A 24,717-nucleotide genomic window follows, 5' to 3' on the forward strand; every position below is an offset into this window, starting at 1 on the left:
TTTAGAAGGATTTGGTGTTTGTAAACCAAAATTTACTGCATCATGCGCGTAATCGCGATTAAAACTTTTTATCATTGCCCAGCACTAATATTATATTTAATAACACAAATCTTGAGGTTTTCTCTCAAGACTGCAGACTGAGGACAAGGCACAATTCTGTGTGTGTGTCAGTACGTTTGTTTCACAGGATACAGAGATATCATACTCATCATAAGAGGTGTGAAGAGCAGTTTTCCAGACCTGTCAGGCAGAGAGGGAGAGTCTGCCTATCCATCAGTTTCAGTGCCAAAAAGTATATTTTAGTCCCTCATATAGCCTTTAAGTTTAGTGAATGTTTTAAGGTGCTTATTTTTCTTCAAATAGGATTGGCATTAAATGTCTTGTTCCTTTCTTCATAGGCTAGTGGAGAGGACAAAATGATTGTAAAGGTGCAGTATCAAAATCAAAGGAAGTATATCAAACTGCAGGCTGCTGATTTTAAAGAATTTGTTTATGAGGGTAAATGTTCCAAACGACAAGTAACTGAACATAATTGGAACTTCTTGTTTTAATAAAATAATACATGAATTTGCTTGTTAATTTGTTCATTATGTTTGTGATATAGTGAAAGACAAGTTCTCCATTCCAATGGACAGAATATGTGTGGAAGATGACTCTGGCACAGAGGTAGATGAAGCTGTGTTTGCTGAACTATGTGCAGTGGAGGGGATCTGCTTTGTCATTAAGAGTGGCCATGGTAAGTATAAAATAATTTTTTTTGCAGTTTTCAGAAATAAATATAAAATTATATATTTATATATATCATCACCCTTCTCTCCACTGATCATATATATGATCAGTGGAGAGAAGGGAGATGATTGCTTAACGTTATGTTACGTGACACAAACATTTCAGAGGTTGTGTGCAGCTCTTAGAGCTTGTGTGTGTCCGGAGGATGATGCAACATTTTATTTCAAACAGTCTAAGTCCACAGATAGTTTCCTATATCGTTCAATAAGCCTGCAGGCTGCTCTGATCTGGTGTCTGCTGCCCGGCATCTGAGTTTCATTGTCACGGTTACCAACTACCGTTTAGTCAGCGCAATAATTTACAACAATAAGTCTATTTGACCAGAACGTCTTTCATAGGTGTCCATTATCACTTTTAAATGGACACCTTCCAGCCAATCAGAATCGAGTATTCACCCAGTCACCCAGTATTATTGGCGTCACTGAATTGTATTGTATCAAGTTCTGGGGAACGTTTGCCATGAAAATAAAATTGTGTTGAAAAGACAGTTAACAAATAATCTTTTTTGTCAAGTATATTTCAGGTTTGTAAGGAACAGCATATTTTGTCTGGTATACAGCAAAGAAGTCCATTTGATGCAAGGTCTACCCACTACTAGTACTACTCTGCTACTCTGTTGTAGTATGTGTGTAACGCATATGTTTGTCTTAATGAGATTTCATTGTCTAAATAAAGAGAAAATAATATTTACAATTTCTAAAAAAGAAATGACCAATGTTTGAAATCCAACAACTATGCTACAAAAACATATTTTTACTTTTTAGATTCAGGCTCATCTGAGACATCACTTCCATCCACCTCTATCCTCCTCCAGTGGGAGCTTGCCATCTGTGTCCAGTGGTTGCAGTGGCCTATAAACAACCCAAGCGAATGAGAAGTGATGCTGCCATGGAGAGCTCGTCAGCCAGAGATGTAAGTTTTACTTATTAGCTCTAGTGTCATGTATAAAACATTAGTCATCTTAATATTTATGTGCCAAGTTTTTTTTTTTTTTTATTTGGGTTTTTAATTTGGCCAAAGCAAAAACGAACACTTTGAAAGCTAAATATTACATTTACTTAATACGTTTTTTAATCTTGATGTTTATGAGTTTGTAGCTTAACAAATTAAATTATTCTGATTCCTTTGCAAATGGATTCCTTTTGTACTAATTTTTCATATTGAAATAAATGTCAGATTGTTTTGTTTAAAACTATAACAGTTGACATTTAACTATTCAGCTGATAAAGGGGATACTTGAGGCAAAACCAGGAGGTTCAACAGTACTCCAAGAATATGATGAAACTGGGACACTGAGTGACAGCAGACGAAGGCAGATGGTCAACGTTCTTACAGCACACATGGTTGAGAGTGAAGGGTATGTTTTGGGAAAACCAACTAATTTTGTTCAAATTCATTGTTAGTTATCATTAAATATTTCATCTAGATTAGAAAAGGTAAAAGGCTTTGGGAATCAATTTGGGACTTTTAATCCATAGGACTGTTGCCAGACTAAAAATGGAACAGTGATAACTTTAATGAGCTTAGATGAAAGTATCAATTAATTAAATAATTTAATTGCTGCTTTTTTGTTTGTCTCCTAACCTTTATTTAAAAAGATCATTGTCTTTGCAGGAGAGTCCCTCAGCGAGTCACCAAAGAGAATTATGCACTTGGAATTGTCACCTTGTTCCCTTCATCAGGAGATCCTTTCTCCAGCAAAGGATATGTAAGTGCACCATTTGTCTTTATCATAACTTCTAAAATCAATTTGTAACCAGACATTTTGATTTGGCTATGATACTGTAATTAATCTGTGTTCCACAAAGATTCTATTATATACCATTGTTCATTCAACTTTTATTCTTTCACTTATTTTGGATGTTGTGTGCACTTCTTGTATGCTAAGAGGTATCTCTGACATTAAGTCTAACCTTATAATCTAATGAGGCAGGAACCAAAAGTTGGGTGTACCTCAAAATTTAACACAATACAGTTCTATGCTGTTACCAAATTCTGCACCCATAATGACCAAAATTTTATACATTTTTCTAACAGTTTGTAAAACACACGTGTTATGGTTAAGTCAGAATTTATTGTAAGCACTTGAATTATGACAATGTAGTTTTGGCTATTGTAGTCACTTCGTGTAGCAACTAGGTAAGGGACATGGTATCTTTCAAAGACTGAATTGAAACAAATATTTCTCTGTCCTTTGCAAGGAACATTTTTATGATGGACAAAGTGGCTCCGGATTTCTGGCATGGCGACTCAAGACGATTCAAAGGAAGACTAAGTTCATATTTAAGGAACCAAAAACACAGACAGCAGTTGGAGGTGATCCAGAACAGCAGAGAGACCTTCCTCAGATTGATGATCAGCTGGATGAAAGGCATTGTGAAGAGGCCATATCCTTGATGAACCACACCAATGACAAAAGGGTCATCTTCCAGAAGATGAAGGAGACCTTTGAGTATCGACAGTGCCTCATCCACAATCCCGATAGATCACATACTGTGCTATCAGTGTTTCCAAGGCTGCTGGATACTAAAGGACTGGTACATAGTAGCAAATGTTCTAGCAAATGAAACGTCAGAGCTGTAAGTTGAACCAAAATGTTTGTCAATTTCTCAATTGCTGCAGATACTTCAAGAATTTACTCTCCTATTTGGACCAGAAACGGCAGCTAAACTGCTTGAAAAATGGCAGACTTCCTTCAGAGGAAAGGTGATCAGAGAAGCAGAGAGCCTTACTACCACCCCGCTACTCCAGAGTTTGTTGATGTCTGCGAAGAGCCAATATACTGGGAAGTCTTCAGAGGATCACCAAGGTATTCCAATACAGCCTAAATTACTCTTAAATGTAAGATTCATTTGTCTTGTGCTCAAGATTATTGGTTGTTGAGTTACAAGGCAAGTAAGGAGTAAGTTTACCTGTTTAAGTCTGGAGTGAAATTAGACATTGTCTTATAGACCAAATGTACCGTAATACTTGTGTTAATTATATTCACTGACCGATAAATTGAATTTTAAAAGAAAATGGGAATTAAACAGGATTTTTTCATTGCAGAGTGGGACAGTGACATGTCATCTTTACTGCTACTCCTTCATATCCTACCACCTCAGCCTACCAGAAAGAAAACACAGAAAATCAGCGCAGCTCAGGCCATGGACCATCTGATTGTATTTCACAAGGTATGTACCAGTTCATGGCTTTCTGCTTTTGTGTTTTGTTAGTGAAATGTGTAATGGAGATGCAAAACTGTACAATGGTAAACTGATATGTAACTTTCCACACAGTCCTGTAGAAGCTTGGAAGAGTACCTACAGAAGGATAAACATTGCCAGCTGTACTTTCTGGCCTCTGGAACTTGCAAGCAAGCAGTCCGCACTTACAACATTGTGATGGACAAGAAACTCATTCCCTGCCAGGGAACTACGTCATTGGCAGCCTTTGATGAGCTCTTTAAAGTGCACATTACATTCAGTGTATGCTATGACAACTCTCTGAATAACATGTACATTCCTGCAGACAGCAGTCATGGGATTGATGTTGACAGCACGGAAGCAAGTCCCAGAGTGAAGGAGTTGAGAGCCAAGTTCATGAATGCGAGCTAAGAGCTACGTTTTTAAAATAATGTATACATGTGACAGCTTTAGGTTATTGCACATAGTGCATTTATTGAACTTTGTTTTTTCATTGTACAGATGTTCATGAAGAGAAACCAAAGCTAAAAGAGAAAGCTAAAAACCATCTTAAAAAATGTACAGGTGTCATGTTTGTAGATCATTGCATGATGCACCCAGTGCATCAATTCAACATTTAAAGTTTTTTCATGGGTTATATCTTGGCAAAAATTTTGTTCTTCTTTGTGCTCAAGAAGGGTGTTCATTGGAGTTTAAAAGTTTATGCAGGTTTTAGAAAGCATTTAAATAGTTGCCATAGTACAGGGAACATGGCCTCAGACAGTGAAGTTGATATGCAACTACCACATCCGTCAGAATTGAATGGACAAAACTCACATGAATACACTTCTGATATGGACTTGGCTCAGCCTTCAACATCTTCTATGTCAAATGATCATGCAAAAAATGTGTGTGCTTCAATTGTCGCAAAATTACAAGGTGATGGTGTTGCAAACAGTGTTGTGTTGTCAGTAGTTGAAAGCATGGAGGAGTATGTCAATGAAGTTCATTCCAATCTTAAAGAACAAGTACTGAGTGCAGTACCAGCTGATAATCCCAGCAGAAGTTCAGTGGAAGAAATATTTAATACTTTTAATCCTTTCAGTGAGTTGAACACAAACACGAAATGGACTAAATATTTTAGTGAAAAATGGGGTGTTGTTGAACCAGCTGAGATTCACTTAGGAGTAAGATATGATTTGAAAAGAAACAAAGTATCTGGAATATATGAGCAGGTACCAGTAAATGACACTTTCATTTATATACCACTCTTAAAAACTTTAGAGTTTATTTTCAAGAATGAATCTATATACTGCCACTTTAATAAACATAAACATTCAATTCTAGAATGCGCCGCTAGGTGGCAGCAGCAATTGTAGTAGCTCTGTTTTTAACTCGTGATTTTTTGCAATATAGCCGTCTTTTTTAAGACATCAGCTGTCAATCTGTGTCTGTTCGGGTTGATTTTTCACGCTGGTCAGAGGCTGTGCTATACGGGAGATTTTTCTGAATATTTTTCTGTTTTTGCAAGACTTGTTATTGTGAGTCTCCATGGCAACGAGACTTGTTTACCATCGGGATCAACTGATAAAACTCTCCAAACTCAAGATTATCAGTGAAACAACACTTCAAATCCCAACGGAGTTGAAAAGAAAGAGAAGAGGATGCAGGGCAGGAGCGAGGCAGAGAGAAAAACGGTGGCGATTCAAACCGTTTCTTCCAACGGTTGTTATGGGAAACGTGAGATCGCTAGCTAACAAAATTGATGAACTTCAGGTGCTAACCAGGTCTCTTAAAGAATACAGAGAGTGCAGTATTATGTGCTTCACCGAGACATGGCTGCATGAACACATCCCAGACTGTAATGCGTCTGTACACGGCTTCAGGACGGTCCGTGCAGACCGCAATAAACAACTCAGCGGGAAGTTGAAGGGAGGTGGAATTGCGGTGCTGGTAAACCAGCGCTGGTGTCATCCTGAACATGTCACTGTTAAAGAGAAGATCTGCACAAGAGACATTGAACTGCTAGCTGTGAGTCTCCGCCCGTATTATTTACCCAGAGAGTTCACATGCGTTATTCTGGTAGCGGTATATATATTACCTGGTACCGCTCCAGACGCAGCCTGTGATGTCATTAACTCTGTAGTGGCCAGGCTTCAAACACAACATCCAAACGCATTTGTGGCTATCTCTGGAGATTTTAACAACATCTCCCTCTCTGCAACTCTACCAACTTTCCAACAGTTTGTCAGCTGCTCCACCAGAGAAAACAAAACGTTGGACTTATTTTATGCAAATATTAAAAATGCATACAGCTCCTTTGCCCTGCCACCTTTAGGAAGATCAGACCATAACCTAGTTCTTCTCTCCTCCTCCTACAAGCCCATCGTTCAGCAACAACCAGTCATTAGAAAGGCTATTAGAACCTGGTCTAATGAAGCTGAAGATGCTCTGAGAGGATGCTTCGAGGCTACAGACTGGAACGTCCTATGTGAACCTCATGGAGATGACATCAACGCCTTGACTGAGTGTGTGACAGATTATATTAACTTCTGTGTGGACAGCACCGTTCCAACAAGAACAGTGAGGTGCTTCCCCAATAACAAACCCTGGATCACCAGTGACCTGAAAAAGCTGCTGAACATCAAAAAGAAAGCTTTTAGGGATGGAGACAGGGAGTTATTGAAGTCCACACAAAAACAACTTAAAACACAAATGAAGAAGTGCAAGGAGGACTACAGGAAGAAGTTGGAAAGTAAGCTTCAGAAAAACAATGTGAGGGATGTGTGGTCAGGAATGAAGAAGATCACTGGCTTCGGGATAAAGGAGGATCAGACCGATGGAGGTCTGGACAGAGCGAATGAACTGAACATGTTCTTCAATAGGTTTAGCTCATCTCCTGCTTCAACCCCAACTAGCCACACACCCTCCATGAGCCCACAGCTTTCCTGTCACACCTCCACTCTGTCACCCTGCAGCTCAGTCAAGGACCTGGACACAACCTCATCTCCCTCCACATCAGGACTTCCTGAAACCTCCTCTGCCTCCACCTCCACTCTGTCTGTCTCCTGTAACCAAGTCATGCAACAACTGGTGAAACTGAACCAGAACAAGGCTGCAGGTCCAGATGGTGTCAGTCCCAGAGTTCTCAAGACCTGCTCAAAACAGCTATGTCCGATTCTCCAGCACCTGTTCAACACCAGCCTGAGCCAGAAAAGAATCCCGGTGCTGTGGAAAACATCCTGCCTTGTTCCAGTGCCTAAAAAACCACAACCAGCTGAACCAAAAGACTACAGACCAGTCGCCCTGACATCTCACGTCATGAAAGTCCTGGAGAGACTCTTACTGGCTCACCTCAGCAAGCAGGTGAACACCTTTCAGGACCCATTACAGTTTGCATACCGTAATGGGCTTGGGGTTGAAGATGCCATCATATACCTGCTTCAGAGAGCCCACTCTCATCTGGACCAGTCAGGCAGCACTTTGAGGGTCATGTTCTTTGATTTCTCAAGTGCTTTTAATACAATTCAGCCTGCTCTGCTGTGTGAGAAGCTGCAGAAATTCCAGGTGGATCCCTCCACAACCACCTGGATTTACGACTACCTCACAAACAGACCACAGTTTGTGAGACTGAAAGGTTGTGTGTCTGAGATGGTGGTCAGCTGCACTGGAACACCACAAGGGACTGTACTTTCACCATTTCTATTCACGCTGTACACCTCAGACTTCCAGTACAACTCTGAGTTCTGTCATCTGCAGAAATACTCTGATGACTCAGCAGTTGTTGGGTGTATCAGTGATGGACAAGAAGCAGAGTACAGAGAACTGGTCGGTCAGTTTGTGAAATGGTGCGGTGACAATCATCTCATCTTGAATACCAAGAAAACAAAGGAGATGATTGTTGACTTCAGGAGGAACAAGAACACACATAGAAGTGTTTCCATCATGGGAGAGGAGGTGGAGGTGGTGGAGGAATACAAGTACCTTGGAGTTCAGCTGGACAACAGACTTGAGTGGAAAAGCAACACTGAGTACATTTACAAGAAAGGTCAGAGCAGACTCTACTTCTTAAGGAAGCTGAGATCTTTTAACGTCTGCACCAAAATGTTGCAAATGTTCTACAGGTCTGTTGTTGAAAGTGCAATCAGCTTTGCAGCAATCTGCTGGGGCAGCGGCATCAGAACCAGAGACTTGAAAAGAATTAACAAACTGATCAAGAAAGCCGGTTCTGTGCTTGGAGTAACTCTGGAGCCGCTGGAGTTGATCATCAAAAAAAGAATTCTGTACAAGCTGACGAAGATAATGGAAGATCCTTCACACCCTCTACACAACGCCGTGACGAAACAACAGAGTGTGTTCAGTGGGAGGCTTGTTCAAGTCCGATGCAAGACAGAGAGATACAGAAGATCCTTCCTTCCAGCAGCTATCAGGCTGAAGAACAAAGCCCTTAATTAATTAATGTGATTGTTAAAAAAAAAAAAAAAAAAAAAAAAAATTACTACTACTACAATATTGAATTTCCCTTTGGGATTAATAAAGTATTTTTCATTCATTCATTCATTTCATTCATTCATGATGCTCTAAGTAACTTGTATCAAGATTTTTGTGATGGAAAATACTATAAAAATCATCCGTTATATTCAAAATCAAAAGATGCATTGCAGATCCAAGTATATTACGATGATTTTGTCAAACCCACTAGGATCCAAACGAGGCATCCATAAACGTGGTTGTGTATATTTTTCCCTCCGCAATTTACTACCATGGGCAAACTCAGAACGTGTCTTATTAATGGTGCATCGGCTCAGTCAGTCTTCAGTGAAAATGATCCACGCGTTACACTGCGTACAAAAATAATCAGTGAGGAACATAATTACCTTGTTGACAATCCAAGGGAAAATTCTTGTTTTGGGGTTAAGCGCAATAATATATTCAATTGTCAGATAACCATGTCTTTAACATGATGCATTCGCAAAATTGGTCCTTTAGTACCTTTTTGGAATATGAGATATGAAGCCAAACATAAATTCTTAAGTCCAGCTTGAAAAACTTTAAGAATATAACAAAGTCCCCAAAAGCACCAGATGGCTGTTGTCTATCATTAGGAATCATTGTCTGCCATAGGTGTTGAGTGTGGGCCAATTAAATAAAAAAAAAAAAAAAAACTGACTGATATTGAAAATGGTGTTTTAATTTCTGAGTATTTTAGGATTGATATGTTAAGTGAAAAAAGTTTTACCACTTGGGTTAAACATAAAGGTGTTGAATATCATACTGGCCTTGTAGTTTGCACAGATCTTATTGATGAGATGCCAGTATTTTGTAGAATTGTTCAAATTTTTCTAAAGAATGAAACCTTTTTTTTGGTATCTCAAATGGAGACTGTATTTGTTGAGCATTTCCATGCTTTCCATGTTATTGATACTTATAACATGTCACTTGTCAGACCAGGTCACTTAAGATACTAAAAGTCTTTTGATGTCCAAATGTCTTGTGGTACAGACTTTTTTTCTTATGTTGTTCCAAATGGCTGTTTTGTGTAGGACAAATGTCATGCTACCTCACGTTTAAGCTCTATTGTGCAAGAGCATTTTGCATTTTTTTAAGTGCCCTTGTTATGTCATGGTAAAAATTAAAACCAGATTTTGTTTTTGCAGTACCTTTTGGACTAATTATTGCACATAGATTCCAGCAAGGACATATGCACAACAGTAATACATTTTGTGTGTGTGTGTGTGTGTGTGTGTGTGTGTGTGTGTGTGTGTGTGTGCACATATACACACACTTCTAAAAGTGTTGTTTTAACACTTAAACAGTATTAATCATTCACTCCATAATTTTTTTTTTTTTTTTTAACTTGTCCTGTCCAGCATCATAGCAGCAAAATGATAATCTGGTTGCTGTATCGTGCTGAACAAATTTACTCTGCCAAGGGGAGGCCTATGGGTAAGGCTCCTCTTGATAATGTGATTAATTTATTTATTTATTTACTTTGAATCACGGAATCAATGTAATCTTGCTGGACCTGACCGGAGGGGACAGAAAAAGATGGAAAATAGCAAAAAGAGCAAAAGGGAAAGAAGAAAGGAGACAAAAAGATCACAGACAGAAGGAAACAACCCTTCAATCCACACCATCACCAGACAACAAACTGTTACACCTGTACATGAACACACCAGAACATTTCCTACAACTTTTACAAAAGCAGAAACACACACACAGAAAAAAAAACAGGGCTGCTAGTCATTAAGAGTTATTAAATAATAACCAAATCAAAAAGACATAACAGCGACCAGATACTAACTCACAGGAAAAATACAAAAAAAAAAAAAAAAAAAAAACTTTAATAATTATCGCTTAGTATTAAAACCCACTGGACAACTCAGTGACTGTGTCAGCATGCAGAGCATGAGAAACAAGGAATGATCAGTGATGAAGAGTGGTGAGTGAGATCATGCAAATGCGACCTCGCCTCGGTCAGAGGCAGACCAGGGCCTGGGCCGGGCCCCCAGCAGCAGACCCGGAGCACCAACCCAAGCCGCCCCACCACAAAGACGACTGCAGCCCCACCCGAAGGGCGGCAGAGGAGAGCCCCAGCAAGAGCCCCCCACGGTCCCGGGGCACAGGCCCCAGTGAGCCAAGATCAGCAGCCGCCGGCCCCGGCAGGGACCGGCTACCCAGGGCAGCCCAAGCGAAGGGCCCAGGGCCCCAGGAGCCCAGAGGCGGCCGCCCCACCCCCCAAAGGCAGAGGGCCCGCAACATGCCTAGGAGGACCAGGCCCCCCCAGACAGCCACCCAGCGTAGGCCAGCACACACCCCAATGTTCCAGCCGCACACGCAGGGACCCAGGGTGCTATCGGCCCCCTCCCCCCACTCCCCACCTACTCCAATCCAATCACACCCTCCCCTGCACCGCACCCACAATCACTCACCACCACACAGTCACGCCACACACAACCCACCCACCATGCCCCGTGGGGGACACCCCAGGCGGACCAGCGGATAGCGAGCCCCAAGCACCCCCCCTCTGACCCAACCCCCACAGAGCCAGCAGCCCACCAGCGCAGCCACCTCGGGACCTGGCCCCGGGGCAACCACCGCCCCCCCCCAGCCACACACAGGGGGAGCAGGGGTGTGAGAGGTCCCCAATACCCTCTCCCTCCCCGCTCCTGACTGTTTATGTAGTGTGTGTTGTGTGCAATTAAAATTGAGGGGCTGTGACTGCAATGAGCCGGGAGCTGGGCCACCTAATTGGCCCCGCCCGCCATGCACCGCATGCCATACCCCCAGGTGTTGTTTGTGTGTTGTGTTTCTTCTGTTTTGGTGTCTCGGTGCAATTAAAACTGAGAGGCGAGCAGCCACGGGGTGCATCCAAGGAGACCACTGAATGGTCTTCTCCGTTCCACCCCGCATGGCTCCACGCCTCCCAACTCCCTACGTGTGTGTGTGTGAGACAGAGAGAGCGGGAAGTAAGAGGGGTCCGGGGATGTACGTCCAGAGGGAAGCAAACTTCCGTCTGGATGATGAGCGTTTAGTGGCATTAGGCACCCCTGCTCCCCAGGAGGCCCCCCAGGGCAAGACAGGCCAGGAGAGGCCGCCCCCCCACGACCGGGCCATTCAGGGACTGCAGCCAGTGAGCCGTCACCCACCCCAGAAAATACCCACCCTCCCACACCACTAACGGGGAATGAGAGGATGGGGACAGCGGCAGACCCACGGCCCACCACCCCCAGGCCCGCCCAGCCCCACCACAAGTGCACTTAACCCCGCCCCAACCACACACAGAAACACATGCACACACCTATTTCCTTGCACACTCCCACTCATCCTAACTCATATATGCCCTCTCAGCCCCACCCAAAAAATATAAACACTCACACAGCATCCAACCCTCCCACTCTCACTCCCCAGACACACCCCCACTCATCCTAACACATGCATACACACGCACACAAACATACCCCCCCATCCACACAAACATCCAAAGTATAGACACACACACACACAACATACAAGCATCCCTGTCTCACACCCCAGCAACTCCCCCTATAATCCCCCGAGTCCCACTCAGCCCTCCTTCTAACCCCTACACCCCCCCTGCCCCCGGGCCATACCCTGGATCCCAGGGTGTCAACCAGAGACCAGGGCATGCACCAACCCACACCACGGCAGCACATCCGGGCAGGCCCAGACCCCAGGCACATACGGAGCCCACCACCCCGGAGGGAGAAGGACCACCCCCGGGCACCAGAGCCCAGAACCCCCGCCCAGCCCACCCCGAAATAGCCCGGCCGCCCGACCGAGGACCGACGCCCACCAACCCAGGCACCACCAGTGGCCTCACCCCCCGCCACGAGGCGACTCCAACCGCTGGCCTCCACAGCCCCCGACGGGGCCAGACCCAGAGCCACCCCCACCGCAGAGCAGCCCGGTCCCACACCATGGGCAACCACAAAGAACCCGCAACCACCAGTCACTCCCGGCCATTTCTCAAACCCCCATAGCAACGAGGTCACAGTCCTCCACCTACACTAAGTGATGGAACTAAGCACAGGGGACCAGAGGGAATGAGATTCAGCCAAATAGTTCTTTAAGGAGGCAGACATTGTCTCACTACTGATGTGGTCAACTAAGAGATTCCTAAACTGCTGAATACACAGATTATTTTTGTTTTTCCAGTTCACAAGGATAGTTTTCTTTGCGATGCATAATGCTGTGCGTCTCATGTGTGCAGAGTTAATTACCATATTAATGTCACCCAAGTCACCTAGTAGACATAGTGCGGGGATTGTAGGAATATTACATTTAAACCATGTTGACATGTCCACACATACCTGAAGCCAGAACCTGCGGACAGGTGTGCAGGACCACAAGGCATGGAGATAGTTGTCTGGTGTGTTTTCATTGCAGTGTGTGCAGATGTTTGATTGTGACAGACCCAACCTGAACATCCTTTGTCCTGTATAATGAGTTCTATGCAGAATTTTAAATTGTATTAGTTGTATATTTGAATTCTTTGGCATTTTAAAGGTGTTTAAACATATTTGTGACCATTTATCTTTATTAAAGTTACTGGATAAGTCACCCTCCCATTTTGAAGTTGGAAGACAGATTGAGTCTTCTAGTTTAGATAATAGTCTATATGTTTTTGATAATAGCTTTGGGGCATTGAGATTCATGAATTCTGCTACCCTAGTAGGTAGCTGTAAGTTTAATTGATTAATGGTATGTTTTACATATAATAGATTTAAGCTGGTGATATTCTAAAAATGTTTTGCTACTGATTCCATATTGTGAAGTGAGAATATTAAATGATAAGAAGTTTCCATTTTCTATTATATGTTCTAACTGTTTTATTCCTTTATTTTTCCACTGAGTAAAATTGATAAGCTTTTTGTTTTGCAGGATGTCAGGGTTGTTCCAGAGGGGTGTAAACTTACATGGAAAAAGTGAGGATTGGTTATTTTTTAGAAAATCCCACCAAGCCACTAAGGAGGAACTGATATTGATGCTTTTAAAACACTTATGTGTCATGATGGTTGAGCTGATGAATGGCAGGTCAGAGATAAACAGATCCTCACACAATGCTTGCTCTACATCTAACCATGTTTCATCCAGACTGCTAGGTTTAAGCCATTTGGAGATATACTGCAGCTTGTTAGCTAAGAAAACATGATTAAAGTTGGGTAGCTCCAATCCGCCTCTATCTTTAGTCTGTTGTAAAGTTTTTAGACTGATACTTGATGGCTTAGTTTTCCATAAAAAATTTAGATATATGTGAGTCCAGTGACTTAAACCAGCTGGAGGATGGTTTAGTGGGTATCATTGAAAACGGGTAGTTTACTTTAGATAGAACCATCATTTTAACTGTGGCAACCCTCCCCATGAGTGATATGGGTAAGCACTTCCACTGTGAGAGATCATCCTCTATTGCTCTAAGTAGCTGGACATAATTTAGCTTTGTTAGTTCTGATAACCTGGGGGAAATGTTTATGCCTAGATATCTAATGTTTCCAGACTGTATTGTAGTTTTGGGTATGTTTTGTAGGTCACAGCTGATGGGCATAATAATAGTCTTAGACCAGTTAATAGAGTAGTCAGATATTGATGAGAATGTGTTAATGAGTGTGATTGTCTGGGGGAGAGACGTCGGTGAGTTCTGGAGGAAAAGTAATACGTCATCAGCATAAAGACTTATCTTGTGTTCTATATTTTTGGCATGGATTCCTTTAATCTCTTTATTTTGTCTTATGGCAGCAGCTAGGGGTTCAATAAAAATAGCAAAGAGTGATGGAGAAAGTGGGCAGCCCTGTCTGGTTCCTCTCTGCAAACAGACGCTTGGAGAGGTTTGATCATTGGTCTTCACACATGCATTTGGGTTGTTATATAATATTTTTATCCAATCTATGAAAGATGACCCAATCCCAAATTTGTTTAACGTTGCAAATAAAAATTTCCAGTTTACTCGGTCAAACGCTTTTTCTGCATCTAAAGAAATGACTGTGGATTCCAGATTATGTAGAGTAGAATAATCTATGATGTTAATTAATCTACGCATGTTAGTAGAGGAATGTCCACCTTTAATAAAGCCTGTTTGGTCAGGATGTATTATTAGAGGGGTTATTTTTTCTATTCTTCTGGCCAAAGCTTTGCTAATTATTTTGAGATCTACATTTATTAATGAAACTGGACGGTAACTGGATGGAAGTGTCGGGTCTTTACCTGGTTTTAATAGTAGAGTAATATTGACCAGGTTCATATTTGAAGGTATTTTTTGTTTTTCCCTTATTTCTAATATCATATTGTAGAAAGTGGGTGCCAGCATTGTCCAGAATTCTTTGTAGAATTCTGCTGGATAACCATCTGGACCTGGAGCTTTATTGTTGGACATATGCTGGAGAGCTTCTTGGAGTTCGCCGACTGAAAGGTGGGAATCCAAGACCATTTTATATTCATGTTTTAACTGTGGAAGATTAATGTTACTAAGAAATTTATCAATATTGTCATCTGTTGTAGTTAGTTGTGATGTATATAATGTTGTATAGAATTCTTTGAAAGTGTTATTTATCTTGTCAGGGTCGTGGCTGATGTTTCCTTCTGGATCTCTGACAGAGGAGATGGTTGTTTTCTCCTTGTTTGTTTTTAACTGATTAGCCAGGAACCTTCCAGATTTGTTGCCATGCTCAAAATTCTCCAAGCGAAGTCTTTGCACCAAGAATTACGTCTTTTTATCTATTATTTCATTAAGTTCAAGTTTAGCTTTCCTTATAGCATTTAGTGTGTGTTCTTCTGGGGAGACATGGTAAGCTCCTCTAAGGATTTAATTCTGAGTTCTAACTCTGAAATTCTCAAAGTTTCCTTCTTTTTCTTATGAGAAGAGAAGGAAATTATTTTCCCTCTCATTACTGCTTTTCCTGCTTCCCAAAGAACACACACTGAAGTTTCTGGCAAGTCGTTATTTTCTAGATATAAGGACCATTCTCTTTTAAAGTAGCTGATAAACTCAGGATCTTTAAGTAATGACGTATTAAATCTCCAGTTTCTAGTTGCTGGTTTATTGCTCTTATTTCTCAGAGTGAATGATACTGGTGCGTGATCACTAATGCTAATAGGATGGATTCTGATTTCTGACATGTCATTCATCAGCGAGCTGCTAGTTAAGAAATAATCTAATCTAGAATAGGAATGGTGAACTGAAGAGAAGAAGGTGTATTCTCTTAGTGTGGGATGGTGAGAGCGCCAAGCATCACAGAGACCAAAATCCTTCATGTTTAACAGTTTCTGAGGATTTCCAGACTCGATGAGCTCCTGTGGTTCTATGTTTGTCCAAAATAATGTTAAAATCACCTCCTATAATTAGTGTGTTATCTGAGTGACCATAGAGTGAGGCGAAGAGGGAGTGAAAGAAGGAGGATCATCTACATTTGGAATGAGCATTATTTTTAGAAGTAACCTTAGACCAATTTTAGAGCCATAACTTACTTCTGATCAAAGAGGTGTCATGTTCCTCTTCATCTGTAACTGGAGTTGTGCTCAGACGTGAACCTGCAGATTACATCACAAAAAACACAACAAAGCAGCATGAAACATACAAAACCTGCTCTGAAAATTTGTTGGTGACGATGTAAAATCAAAGTGCCATTATTTTTTTTTTATCTGAGTCAATTTAAGATGGACTAAAGCATCATTAGTCTGTGATCTGATGAATATATAACTACTGAAGGTGATGCTGCATAGAAAATACATATCTTGTAATCAACTTACAGACTACTAAATGGTATTAGATGTCTTACCTCTCATTTCCTCTGTATTTGTGCCCATCCTCCAGACTCCTGTGGATCCTTTTTACCTCACGCTAAAACAGCCAATATCACAAACAGATCAAATTTAGATCATGTGAGAAAAATATTTTGACAAACTTTTGAAACACCACATTACAGCGGCTTGTACAGCTGTTTTTTGTTTGTGTCTGTGTTTGCAGACATATTTTAACTAAGGCAGTGGTTTCATAAAGTTTAACATACAGCCTTACCATTTTTCCCTAAAATACCACCTATGTGTGTGGATATTTATCACAGTGTCTCTGAATGTTTAAAGCCTCCGGGTGGGGGGGTCCCGGGTCCCAGGTTGTAACAGTAGTAACAGTGTATGAAGATGCATGTTAGATCTGTTTTACTCACATCTATGAAAACAACAATAAAGGCTTAGTGAGTAACTTACAGATGGGTTGGAGGAATCTGCTGCAGAGTCACTGATGTTACTGCTCCTGCAGCCAATCTGTCTCCACGGCTTCAGTCAGTTCAACCAGTTTCTCCATCACCTTGTCAACTCTCAGGTGTGCACTGCACACACCCTAAAATATTTACAAGTGTGTTTTCCAACATATCAGTTTTTGATTGTAAACATTGGAACATCATTACAGAAATCAAAGCATATGAATCCCATGTTTCTAAGTCACTGAAGGGAACAATGAAGGGAACAAGGATAAGGAACAATGCTTGTTTCTACTGAGTTTTTCTCTTTTTTATTTTAATGGGACGTTGCATATTAATATGTATTTATTATGTAATTATGACTTTAGCAAAGCTAATTTCCATCTTTAGTCCCTTATTGTTTAAACCACTTCAGAAAAACATTTTCTTTGCATGAACATTAATTTCACTGCTGTCAACAAAAGACAAAAAGGACAAGATGGTGTTGATCAAACAATTAAGAGAACTTGGGAAAGCACGTCATCCCACGTGGTGCATTGTGGGACGTAGCCGTCATACTTGTATTCTGTACTGTATTGATTCTGTACTACCTGTAAGCTATATGTTTATACACACACACTTAGATACATACTGCTCATTGCACAACATACAGAAAACATTTTACCAAGTAACAGTTTTCTCTACCAAGCATAGTTGTACTGAGCTGCTTCAAATAGTGTTTTTTACGGTGGCCCAGAGGTGTCACAGCAAATAAAAGCCGCAACACAACAAAATAAGTCACAACATTACAAAATAAACCGCAACACAACACAATAAACCACAACACTACAAAATAAACCGCAACACAACACAATTAGGCACAACACTACAAAATAAACCGCAACACTACAAAATAAACCGCAACACAACACAATAAGCCACAACACTACAAAATAAACCACAACACTACAAAATAAACCGCAACACAACACAATTAGGCACAACACTACAAAATAAACCGCAACACTACAAAATAAACCGCAACACAACACAATAAGCCACAACACTACAAAATAAACCGCAACACAACACAATTAGGCACAACACTACAAAATAAACCGCAACACAACACAATTAGGCACAACACTACAAAATAAACCGCAACACTACAAAATAAACCGCAACACAACACAATAAGCCACAACACTACAAAATAAACCGCAACACAACACAATAAGCCACAACGGAAGTTGTCTTTTTTTTTTTTTTTTTTTTTAAGATTTTACCACCGGAAGTTAGCTACACCAAGTTTCAGTCCAAACAGATGGGAAGTTGGAGATTTTAGGAGGCAGCCGGAGAAGTAAGTAAAATACTGTTTGTTAATAACGTTTATTAATTTCGGCATGCGCTTTTATGAATGCTTTTAACTTTTTATGTGTAGATTAAGAGTCATTGCATGTTCGATGTATGCACACGGACGAGGTACAGTCCGTTGCGACAAAGCAAAGCTGCAAGACAGTGCTTTATTAAATGTAATTGTTAGTAACTTAAACCTCTGTTTCTCTCCCTCTTAAGATAAGTAAGGCCTTTCCGTTTGGTGTTTGTCTATTTATAAAGCACGTTAACGGGAAAAAAATATTTAAAACAAAAACACACCAAAAAGAGAGAGAGAGAAATATGTATTTATGCAGACTGATGCAAGCCCCCAGCACTGTCTTGCAGCTTTGCTTTGTCGCAACGGACTGTACCTCGTCCGTGTGCATACATCGAACATGCAATGACTCTTAATTTACACATAAAAGTTAAAAGCATTCATAAAAGCGCATGCCAAAATTAATAAACGTTATTAACAAACAGTATTTTACTTACTTCTCCGACTGCTTCCTAAAATCTCCAACTTCCCATCTGTTTGGACTGAAACTTGGTGTAGCTAACTTCCGGTGGTAAAATCTTAAAAAAAAAATAAAAGACAACTTCCGTTGTGGCTTATTGTGTTGTGTTGCGGTTTATTTTGTAGTGTTGTGGTTTATTGTGTTGTGTTGCGGTTTATTTTGTAGTGTTGTGGTTTATTGTGTTGTGTTGCGGTTTATTTTGTAGTGTTGTGGCTTATTGTGTTGTGTTGCGGTTTATTTTGTAGTGTTGTGGCTTATTGTGTTGTGTTGCGGTTTATTTTGTAGTGTTGTGGCTTATTGTGTTGTGTTGCGGTTTATTTTGTAGTGTTGTGGCTTATTGTGTTGTGTTGCGGTTTATTTTGTAGTGTTGTGCCTAATTGTGTTGTGTTGCAGTTTTTATTTGTAGTGTTGTGACTTATTTTGTTGTGTTGCGGTTTATTTTGTAGTGTTGTGGTTTATTGTGTTGTGTTGCGGTTTATGTTGTAGTGTTGTGACTTATTTTGTTGTGTTGCGGCTTTTATTTGCTGTGACACCTCTGGGCCACCGTAGTTTTTGGTGTGTACATACCCAACCACCTCAGGGTTTACAGGCATCCTGGGCTTCTCGCGATTCTCATCATGCTGACAGTTCTAGAAACTTTCTGTAAAAAGAGGAAGAAGGTCAATAAATAAATCTACACCTCATTACAGTGGTTAATAATTCTAAAATAAGTTGTTTCTGTGTGGTTGTGGACATATTTTATCTAAGGGAACTTCAGACTGATAACTCACCAGTAAACATGCAATATTTTCCCATATATATTCCACATGAGCAGCAACAACAACAAAAGGCTTAGTACACAGTGAAGTTTTAAAATATTCTTTGTTGGCTTTAAAAGATTTGTTCACCACCTGTAAATCAATCATCAGAAGGAAGAGTGTTCAAAAATCCACATTTTTAAAAGAAGGCAAAAACACCAGAGTTTGAGTAGAATTGACAATTCTTTGTTAAGCCAGTAATAAGAAAACAATACATATCTTCTCGAGAAGGAGGCCTGTTAGCTTAGCTTCTGGTCCACTAATACACGAAGTGTCAGGACCCTTCGGTTCAGCCAAAAGACCCGCCTACCTAAATTATCCTCCTCATTTATAGTGATACAATGCATTGTGGCTATGTGCGTGCATGTGGTGCGCATTCATGTGAATGTGTATTTTGCAAGGTGGTCCTTCCTTCTTCCGTCACTTTTCTTCCCAGGCTGTTTTCTTTTTTCCCACAGTCAGTTGGGTGAGATCTGCAAAACAAGTTTTATCCTCCCTATTTCTGCTTATTTGTTATCTTCTCAGTAGCTTTCTCTTGCTGGGCACCAGAACAATTTTCAAGGTCCCTTGCCACCCTCCCAGCACTGAACCCAGTAACCCTGTCTCCTGTTTATGTGAATGCTTTATCTGTAACCTGCAAAGCAATGATAACAATTAAGCTGTAGTTCTATTAATTAAAAGCAAAAACCTAATGCATGTTACTAAAATCTAAGGATAAAATGTAAATGAATAAATGAATAAGAATGCTTAAATGAGTAAATGAATAATAAATGAGTAAATGAATCAAAATGCTTGTAAAATATTTGCAACAACTCCCCCTGTTGGACTGAAGGAACCCTTCAGTCCACTAAACCATCCTCCTGTGTGGTTAACCCTTAAATAGCGACTGTACGAGAGATCCGTTGTCTCCCGGAGCTTCAAACCCTCATCAACCAACACAGTACGGTCTGTATCTTTAAGCAGGAAGTCAGCTGCAGAAGACATGGTTAAGGGGTCTCAAACCTCTGTGTCCTCCCCTGACAGTTCTCCATCCAGGGGGTCATCAGAGTCCAGCAGGGACTGGACCTCCAGAAGGGGAAACTGAGCTGAATAAGGCGGTGGAGGAGAATACTTTTTGTCAACCGCAGCCTGAATAGAACGCTCACAGAGAGAATGGATTAGTGTAATACAACAACAGCCACAGATCAATTTCATCTTAAAAATCGGCTATGAAAAAAGGAAAAGAAAAAACAAACATGGTTCAGTTCCAAATTGTGTCTTAAAATAAAACTTATGTCTGATATGATTTTAAAATCTGCTGAATTGTTTTCAGTGAGAACATGACTTCTCATCTGTTCAGAGTGTTAAATTAATGCCTTTGCTGTAAATACAACAGTGTCCAGGTTCATTATGTCATTTAAGGAATGTATGGAAATAAGACCTAATTTATTTATTTATTTATTTTTCTAAAGACAACTAAAATTAATAAAATAAGAAACTTGCCCTATAAGCCTAAACAGTGCTGCTTTATAATAAAAAATACAATACAATTTTAGAATATAAAAATATTAAATTTCATTAGCTCCCAAAAAGGTCTAAGAAAGGAAAAATTTAAATATCAAATGAATAGTAAACAGTAGTTTTTATAATCTCTGGTGATGCTCTCAATTCCTGTTTTTCTATTTCCTTCAGTCCCTCCTGGTCTGAGAGTAGCATCTGAAATAGCTGTGGTCGATAGCCAGTGACGTTTTTTGCTGCTTTATCTGCCGCTGCGTTTCCTCTGGCTTGCCTGTCCTGGCTTTTCGTGTGTGCTCTGACTTTAACAACTGCTACTTCTGTGGGTTCTAAGAGAGCCTGTGCCAAGTCCTTCATGAGTTTGGCATGTTTAATTGGTTTGTGAGTGGATGTCAGATATCCACCTTTTTCCCACTGTGGAAGTTCCATATGTACAGCATTTACAATGTAAGCAGAATCTGAAAAAATATTCACTCTTCTATGTTTTGCATATTTTAAGGCTGCAATGATAGCTTTTAGTTCAGCTTTTTGTGCTGACTTGTGTTCATCTGTAATGATTTCAGCTAGGACAGTTTCAAACTGTCCTTCTTTTCCCTGTGTATTTACATCTTGGACCACTGCAAATCCAGCCCTTAACTCCCCCTGTGCGCCCCTGAAACAACAACCATCTGTAAAGAGTGAGAGATCAGGATCAGAAAGAGGTGTGGCATACAGGCCAGGGCGAAAAGATGCCTGGTTTGGGGACAGGAAGAATAGGAGTGTTCCAGGGAGAAGAGGTAGGATAAATAACCTGTTTAGCTTTGAGATCAGCAATGACAGGTCTCAATCCAGCCATAGCTTTTTTTAGAAATGGGATATTGAGCTCGAAAGACAGGTTTGGGGGACTCATAGTCGAAGGTGACAGGAGACACTTTCATAGGGGCCCCCACATCACCAGGCCCATCAGCCCACAGGGAAGAGGGCAGAGTGGAGCAAAGAAAATCTTTATGTGGATGGTCAGTTTTTTCACGGCCATGCTGTCTGTCCAAAAGAAGAGTTTCAGGTGTAGCTTTGTCCTGAGTGAGGGAACAGATTTTGTACAGTGAAGTGGAGGGAGAAAACAAAACCTGGGGCAGCTGAGTGTTTACCCAGTCAGAAGCATCTGAGGCCTGCTTACACATAGGGCCTAAATCTTTAGCAGAATGAGCAGGACTGACTGCCAGAGTGACATGAGGTGCTGCAGAAGGAGACATTTCATAAAAGGATAATTGTTCAGGGGTTAAATCAATTAAAGCAGCCACACCTTGGGGGCCCAAAACAATGCCAGAGCCAGACAGGTCCCAGGTCCCCACAGCCTCATCTGTCCATCTGTGATAATAATCAGTGCTGGTGTCCCAGCGATCATATAACATAGTACAGTGAGGAGGGTCAGGAGGGGGGCCGTAGGGAGTGTGGTGATGGATCCAGGGGGACCATTGAGCATACAGGGTGAGCAGTGACTGTGGTGAAGGTGTGAGGTCATCCAAAAGAAGCCAGAATATACGTGCATGTTCAGTTTGCATGCTGGGTGCAGAAGCAGGAGGGGTGGAAAGAAGCCATTGTCCATGTGAGGCAGAATGAATGAGACCAGAGTTGCAGTCCACTATATTTCCATTAGGGAATCTGACAGTCACTCCATCTGGAGAACAAAGAATTTCTGCTCTCAGCTTAGTGAGGATGTCTCTGCCCATCAGTGGGACTGGGCAGTGTGGAGAGGAAACATAGCGATGTTCAAAATGATATCCAGCTGCCTCGGTGGGAAAAATGGCAGATGTTGAACAGTCCCAGAGAAGCCAGTGAGTGCCAAAGTATCAGTGGACCGAAGTTCAGGTGAGACAGAGGTTAAAGTGGACCATTTTGCCCCTGAATCTACAAAGCAAGTCACAAACTTTCCACCCACTCTGTCGGTCATCATGGGCTCTGCCTCCTCCCCCATGACTGGATAGGTTCCTTGTGGGCACCCCTATTCGCGGTCTTCCCCCGTCCCTGTTCCAGGAGGCGGTGCTGCAGAAGCATAGGGTGCCTGATGTGGGAGTGGCTGAAGGAAGGGACACTCCCTCTGCCAGTGTTCAGTCTGTCCACAACTGTAACAACCCTGACGCCCAGATCCACCCCTTCTCCGCCCACCCCGCCTAGTACAGCCCCCATTGGACCGTCCCTGAAAGCTACCCCGCCCTCTGGGAGGGCCAGAGTAGGTTGGATAATAGGACTGATGCATAGCTGGGGGAGGGGCCTGTGGAGCTACAGTCACCGGGGCCTGAAGTGGAGGGGTAGGGGGCGTGGCTACCATCTGTTTTTTAGCTTCTTTGGTCTTTTTGTCCTTATTAACTTCCTCTCTAAGTTTAGCAAGCTGTAGTTTAAGCACAGTGACTTCTATGTCTTCTTTCTGATGTTGCTGGTCCTTCTGCTTTTTGTCATACTGATTAAGATGATGCTTAGCAAACATGCAATAACGCTCAAAAGCTTCTGAAGGTAAAGGTCAGGCTGGTCCCCTAATTTGTTCTCACCCTCAATAGGGAGCCCAGGCTCAAACGCCTGCTTAAACCATGAACAGTGGACCTCACTACGGCTGGGGTGATGCCCCACCCTGTCAGTGTATGTAGTAATGCATCTCAGTACATAGTCCTCTGGTGTCTCTTTGTCATCTCTCTGGAAAGTCATTTTAGCTACATCACCCACAGGAGGGGGAAATGTTCTGTCAAGTGCAGCTGACCATGCAGTAGCATAAGGTCCCAAAGGGGTGTCATTAGGATGAGTAAAAGTTCCTGCCAAGTAATCAAGTTCTCTGAGAGTCAGAGTGGATGTACAAGAGGCAACCATCCCTCGCACATCTCCCAGAGCCAATTGAGTCCCTGCAGTAAGAGAAATCATTTTGTTCCACCACATCAGTCCCCCAGAAGTGAGAGCAGGTAACTTAGAAGTAAGAGAATGCATATCTGTCAAAGAATAAGGCTTGTAAACTGAGCCTCCAGCTTGGTGTTGCATCAGAGGAAAATTTCCTCCAAGTCGCTGTGGCATGTTCAGAAAGTATGGTGGGCCCAATTGTGGCTCGGTGAGAGGGCTCTGCGGTTCCACTGAAGAAATGTTTTCTGTGCTTTTAAAAGTAATCAAGTCAGAAGTGGCCATGCTGGCAGAGGGAGCGGGGTCCCGAGAAGAATGCCACAAAGAAGTGGAGTCATGTGTGACCTGTTGATGGTTCTGTCTAGAAATGTCCTCCATCTGCTGCAGAAAGGGGTTCGTGCTGGCTTTTACTGGAGTGGCACTCAAAACTCCTGCCACTGTCATAGAAAATGTTCCGTCTGAACCAGAAAGTGGTTCAGTCTGGGAGCAAGACGTGTGCTCAGTCTCCTGAGGGTGGTCTATAAGCTGACTAGTAACATTCCTTCTGCTAGAACTGTCCCTCTTATCCTGCTCCATTGATGTAGAATGGAGAAGTCCTGCAGGACTCAGTGATGGATACAAGGTAGTATGAGAAGTCAAAGAGTCTGCCCGAGCCTCCTCACAATCCAAAAATCCTCCTTTTACATTAAGGATGGGCGCCTGAAGAGCAGGGCTTGGAGAGGTCTGATAAGGAGGTGGATCAGGACGGGAGGGAGAAAAGCTCGACTCCCCGTGTCTGCTACGCTGGTGTCGCTGAAGTGCATACAATGCTGTTGCAGTAATATAGATATGATGAATAAAAGCTCTCCAATTCTCGGCTTCTTCAAATTTTTTCTTCTTCTTACCCTTATTAATCCTACTCGCATTTTCCATGTCTTTCTTAACAACCTCCTTAGCTCCTTCTGCCTCAGATCCTGCACATTTTAACCATGTCAAAACTTTCCGAGGGTCAGGGTTTACCACATTCACCTGGCTTGTCTGCATTCTAGTC

The 24,717-nt window shown here is 41.7% G+C and overlaps 1 protein-coding gene and 2 long non-coding RNA genes across 3 annotated transcripts; all 3 read left to right on the forward strand.

The window, feature by feature from the left end:
- Nucleotides 1-648: 648 nt before the first annotated feature.
- Nucleotides 649-3,356, forward strand: LOC121652911. Its single transcript, XM_042006079.1, has 5 exons — nt 649-736; nt 1,554-1,701; nt 2,010-2,146; nt 2,404-2,497; nt 2,991-3,356. The coding sequence occupies exons 2-5, from the start codon at nt 1,660-1,662 to the stop codon at nt 3,354-3,356; spliced, it is 639 nt and encodes a 212-aa protein (XP_041862013.1). The 5' UTR covers nt 649-736; nt 1,554-1,659.
- A 108-nt stretch (nt 3,357-3,464) lies between these two features.
- Nucleotides 3,465-4,113, forward strand: LOC121643596. Its single transcript, XR_006011132.1, has 3 exons — nt 3,465-3,598; nt 3,838-3,962; nt 4,068-4,113. It is a non-coding gene; the product is annotated as an uncharacterized LOC121643596 (long non-coding RNA).
- A 14,428-nt stretch (nt 4,114-18,541) lies between these two features.
- Nucleotides 18,542-23,290, forward strand: LOC121643606. Its single transcript, XR_006011139.1, has 3 exons — nt 18,542-18,552; nt 21,039-21,043; nt 22,983-23,290. It is a non-coding gene; the product is annotated as an uncharacterized LOC121643606 (long non-coding RNA).
- Nucleotides 23,291-24,717: the final 1,427 nt, after the last annotated feature.

Source organism: Melanotaenia boesemani, chromosome 1 (genome assembly GCF_017639745.1).
Source record: "Melanotaenia boesemani isolate fMelBoe1 chromosome 1, fMelBoe1.pri, whole genome shotgun sequence".
Lineage (NCBI taxonomy): Eukaryota > Metazoa > Chordata > Actinopteri > Atheriniformes > Melanotaeniidae > Melanotaenia > Melanotaenia boesemani.

What these genes read in the sequence shown, in the direction of transcription:
- LOC121652911 (XM_042006079.1), top strand. Translation starts at nt 1,660, where the DNA reads ATGAGAAGTGATGCTGCCATGGAGAGCTCGTCAGCCAGAGAT. An exon ending in AGAGCTCGTCAGCCAGAGAT is followed by an intron (nt 1,702 to 2,009) that starts GTAAGTTTTACT and finishes TTAACTATTCAG; the next exon opens with CTGATAAAGGGGATACTTGA. An exon ending in CTTTCTCCAGCAAAGGATAT is followed by an intron (nt 2,498 to 2,990) that starts GTAAGTGCACCA and finishes GTCCTTTGCAAG; the next exon opens with GAACATTTTTATGATGGACA.